This window comes from Portunus trituberculatus, chromosome 2 (assembly GCF_017591435.1).
Source record: "Portunus trituberculatus isolate SZX2019 chromosome 2, ASM1759143v1, whole genome shotgun sequence".
Taxonomy (NCBI): Eukaryota; Metazoa; Arthropoda; class Malacostraca; order Decapoda; family Portunidae; genus Portunus; species Portunus trituberculatus.
In genome coordinates, this window is record NC_059256.1 from 6,714,858 (window position 1) to 6,719,615 (window position 4,758).

The window sequence follows — 4,758 nt, forward strand, 5'->3', positions numbered from 1 at the left end:
TAAAGGGCGGGGGAGCGCGTACATCCGCCCCCTCTGAGCGCCGCGCGCAGACTGAGGCAAGGCGCAACGCTCCGGCGCAGCTCAAGTGTCGGCCATACACTCTCGATGAAAATTCCACCCAGTTTTTGAGGTTTTCTTATTTGTTGGGTGTTTTTATACTTTTCCGTGGCTTTATGGGGTGTTTTCATGGCGAGATTAAATTTTTGGAAGGTTTTTAAGTCTGGAGATACCTCGGCGTTAGGGAAAATTAAGTACATTTCTTGAATTTCGATTTTGCTAACCCTCTCCTGAGTTTCTTCATTATCTCAGTCTTCCCGTCTTTCCTCCACCTTCTTAAAAAATGTCTATCGTGAAATTTGAGTTTTAGAAGCATTTATTAGTCTAAAAATACCACAGCGGTCTTCAAATTAAACACATTTACTTAATTTCGACTATATTTACTCTTTCCTCACTATCTCAGTCATCTAATCTCCTTTAAAAATCTGTATTGTGAAATTAGAGTTTTTAAAAGCATTTATTAGTGTAAAAATACCACAGCGGTCTTCAAATTAAGCACATTTACTTAATTTCGATTTTATTTATTCATACGTCACTATCTCAGTCTTACAATCTTATCTAAAAATCTCTATTGTGAAATTTGAGTTTTTAGAAGCATTTATTAATCTAAAAATACCACAGCGGTCTTCAAATTAAGCACATTTACTTAATTTCGACTATATTTACTCTTTCCTCACTATCTCAGTCTTCCAATTTTTCCTCCACCTTCTTAAAAAAATGTCTATCGTGAATTTTGAGTTTTAGAAGCATTTATTAGTCTAAAAATACCACGGTGGTCTTCAAATTAAGCACATTTACTTAATTTCGATTTTATTTATTCATACGTCACTATCTCAGCCTTCCAATCTTATCTAAAATTCTCTAGTGTGAAATTTGAGTTTTAAAAGCATTTATTAGTCTAAAAATACCACAGCGGTCCTCAAATTAAACACATTTACTTAATTTCGACTATATTTACTCTTTCCTCACTATCTCAGTCATCTAATCTCCTTTAAAAATCTTTATCGTGAAATTAGAGTTTTAGAAGCATTATGAAGTGACGAGAAGAGACGTGGAGGTTTCAAAATGGCTACTTATTACATCACAATATTCCAAACACATTATTCACTTCAATTTCATCCCCTTCAGTAGCAAGACATTTTTCATTATTCCTTGTGGTGACTATTTGGTGACTATTTGGTGATTTTGTACAGCTTCACAAACTCATGTGGGGGATTAAAATGGTGAAGACTGTGGCCATTAATCTTGTGCCCTCCATACACCCTTGCTAATGTCAATAAAATGGTCTAATGGTACACAAATCTCAAGGTAAAAATGTGTCCCAGTACTGAAGGGGTTAAAATAGTGAAGACTGTGGCCATTAATCTTGTGCCCTCCATACACCCTTGCTAATGTCAATAAAATGGTCTAATGGTACACAAAACTCAAGGTAAAAATGTGTCCCAGTACTGAAGGGGTTAAAATAGTGAAGACTGTGGCCATTAATCTTGTGCCCTCCATACACCCTTGCTAATGTCAATAAAATGGTCTAATGGTACACAAATCTCAAGGTAAAAATGTGTTGCAGTACTGAAGGGGTTAATTTTTCACCCTTTTATCCTTTCCTGTATCTTTTTTTTTTCAATATTTTCGCAGTAATTTTTGATGTTTCTAGAAGCCATCTTGAAACCACCAAGGTACATTTAAAAATCAATCTTTTTTTTTTATTATTTTAAAAAGTCTACGCCATTTGATTTGAGTTTCTCCTTCACAACATCCATTTTCTTTCTCTCATTGTGACTTTGACATTTTTTTGACATTTATTTATTTTCCGAAGGTGATATTATTATTATTATTATTATTATTATTATTATTATTATTACTATTACTACTATCATTATTATTATTATTATTATTATTATTATTATTATTATTATTATTATTATTATTATTTAACCTATTATTAGTCTCTCTCTCTCTCTCTCTCTCTCTCTCTCTGGCAATATAAGACAATGTTATAAAAGAGAGAGAGAGAGAGAGAGAGAGAGAGAGAGAGAGAGAGAGAGAGAGAGAGAGAGAGAGAAAGATAAAATAAAAAATAAAAAGGAAAAATACTGTAAATAAATCACTAAATAAAGTAAATGCAATAAAGTTTGACAAATGACAAAATAAAATCAACAAAAAAAAAAGCAAAACAACGAAGACAAAAAAAATAAAAATGAAAATAAAAAGAAAAATGATAAACAATAAAACCGAAACACAAATAAATAAATAAAAAAACGAAATAAATAGAATAAAAAAGATAAACAAAATAAACAAAACAAAACAAGAACTAAAAAAAAAACGAATATTTGATAAACACAAAAAAAAAAACCACAAAATCAAGAAACCCAAAAAATAAACAATAAAAAAAAGAGAAAAAAACTTAAATAAATAAAACAACACCTTAAAACAACTTAAACACTAAAAAAAAAAAAATGTAAAGAAATATATTGATCCAAGGGAAAGTGAGCCGCGAGTCCAGCCGGCAGACCAAGCGACGGAAACACAGGAAGGCGAGGGAGGACTGGAAGACAGCCTTTTAAACACCTCACCTTATTAAACCTCCACCTTATTTCTCGCCGCCCAGTGCCTTCCACCCGCCCAGGATGAGTGAGGACAAGGAACTGGCGGAGCTGAGGGCGCGGCGCATGCAGGAACTCCAGGGCATGCAGGTAAATAAAGGGAAAGAGGGTTATATATAGAAAGAAGGCGGTGGTGGTGGTGGTGGTGGGTGAGGCAGCGTGGACAGAGAGAGAGAGAGAGAGAGGGGGGGGGTATTAGAGCTAAAATATTTAAAGAGAGAAAAATTATTAGTTACGATATTTAAAGAGAGAGAGAGAGAATATTAGAGATAAAATTTTTAAAGAGAAAAATTATTAGATCCGATATTGAGAGAGAGAGAGAGAGAAAAAGTAATGATAATAATAACTACTACTACAACAACAACAAAACTACTACTACTACTACTACTACTACAATCTTCCCCCCTACAGCAGCAGCATCAGAAGCAGGAGGAGATGCAGCAGCAGCAGCAGCAGGCAATCAATGGACTTCTCAACCAGGTGTTAGATCAGCAGGCCAGGGCAAGATGTAAGCCAGTGAGAGAGAGAGAGAGAGAGAGTTTAAAAGGAAGTTGAGTTATTTTATGAAATCTTGAAATAAAGGAAGATTTGAGAGAGAGAGAGAAAAGATAAAAAAAACAAAGAAAAAGTAAGAGAGAGAGAGAGAGAATGACAAAAAAATAGATAAACAAAGAGAGAGAGAGAGAGAGACACCTAATCTAACCTTCTCCTCCTCCTCAGTGAACACCATCAGCGTTGCCAAGCCGGAGCGAGGGCGGCAGCTGGAGTCGGTGATCCTGCAGATGGCTACCACGGGACAGCTGGCCGGCAAACTGACCGAGGCCGACCTGGTGGCGCTTGTAGAGAGAGTCAATGCACAGACCCAAAAGACGACTTCGGTTAAGGTGAGAGAGAGAGAGAGAGCTGGTGTGTGTGTGTGTGTTTTAAGTCTTTTTATTCATAAGGAAGAAAGAGAAAGAGAGAGCGAGAGAGAAAACAAATGTGTGTGTGTGAGAGAGAGAGAGAGAGAGAGAGAGAGAGAGAGAGAGAGAGAGAGAGAGAGAGAGAAACTAAATGTCTGTATGTCTGTCTGAATGAATAATAATGATGAATAAAATGAATATATTTTTTAATTAAAGGTAAAACAACAACAACAACAACTACTAATGCATCGTTCGTTCGTTTGTTTGTTTACAGTTTGATCGGCGCCGTGCTGCCTTTGATGACGAGGATGATTGGTAGCCTGACCCCCCACCCCCCATGCACACACACCCCCTGACCTCACCTGACTTGACCTCTCTCTCTCTCTCCATAACCTAACCTAACCTAGCCAGTCAGTCAGTCAGTCGGGCAGTGTGTGTCTGTCTGTCTGTTCGTCTTTCATTGGTTAAGCTGATGATGATGATGATTTGTGCCTCTCTGTGTGTGTGTGTGTGTGTGTGTGTGTGTGTGTGTGTGTACATTTAGACGCACATATTTGTACTTATTTCACTATTATTAATGTTGCTACTACTACTACTACTATTACTACTACTACTACAATAACACTACTGCCACTGCTACCAATATTACTACTGCCACTACTACTACCACCACCACTGCTACTACTACTACTACTACTACTACTACTACTACTACTACTACTACTACTACTCTGCTTCAGTATATCAAGGAAAGCTGTGTGTTTGTTCGTTTGAGAGAGAGAGAGAGAGAGAGAGAGAGAGAGAGAGATATCCTGTGCTTATAAAAATAAATAAGAAAATAATTATAGTTTGTGTTTTCTTTATTTCTTTTGTGTGTGTGTGTGTGTACTATATGTGTACGTACATCCGCTATGTGCACCAACTAACCCATGTACGTGTCATAACCGTTAGTGTGTGTGTGTGTGTGTGTGTGTGTGAATTACAATTACAATTTTATTTTTTTACCATGAGAGAAAAAAGAAAATGAAAACAAAAAGGAATTACTATGTTCAAAAATAATAATAATAATAATAATAATGGTAATAACAATAACAGTTCTATTTTATCTTCATTTATTTATTTATTTTTCCTTCTAGTGAGTATAAAATCAAGTCACACATTTAGAAACACAATTTTTTTTTATATATTTTTGTTTT

The 4,758-nt window shown here is 35.6% G+C and overlaps 2 protein-coding genes across 2 annotated transcripts in view; one reads left to right on the forward strand and one right to left on the reverse strand.

Annotated features, from left to right (window-relative positions):
- The window catches only part of LOC123504034 (MAP/microtubule affinity-regulating kinase 3-like), a 25,634-nt gene extending 25,561 nt beyond the window's left edge, over positions 1-73 (reverse strand). The window contains 1 exon segment of the mRNA XM_045254279.1: positions 1-73. This exon segment is cut by the window's left edge and continues 70 nt beyond it. The gene's annotated coding sequence lies outside the window, so the exon portion shown is untranslated.
- A 2,487-nt stretch (positions 74-2,560) lies between these two features.
- LOC123504090 (uncharacterized protein D2005.3-like) lies at positions 2,561-4,163 on the forward strand. The gene is made up of 4 exons (XM_045254383.1): positions 2,561-2,750; positions 3,072-3,168; positions 3,381-3,544; positions 3,837-4,163. Exons 1-4 carry the CDS (start codon positions 2,685-2,687, stop codon positions 3,879-3,881), a joined length of 372 nt encoding a protein of 123 aa, XP_045110318.1. The 5' UTR covers positions 2,561-2,684; the 3' UTR covers positions 3,882-4,163.
- Positions 4,164-4,758: the final 595 nt, after the last annotated feature.

Excerpts from the sequence above, each read along its gene's own strand:
- LOC123504090 (XM_045254383.1), top strand. The coding sequence starts at position 2,685 with ATGAGTGAGGACAAGGAACTGGCGGAGCTGAGGGCGCGGCGCATGCAG. Across the intron at positions 3,169-3,380 it reads TCAGCAGGCCAGGGCAAGAT|TGAACACCATCAGCGTTGCC; the intron begins GTAAGCCAGTGA and ends CCTCCTCCTCAG. Across the intron at positions 3,545-3,836 it reads AAAAGACGACTTCGGTTAAG|TTTGATCGGCGCCGTGCTGC; the intron begins GTGAGAGAGAGA and ends GTTTGTTTACAG.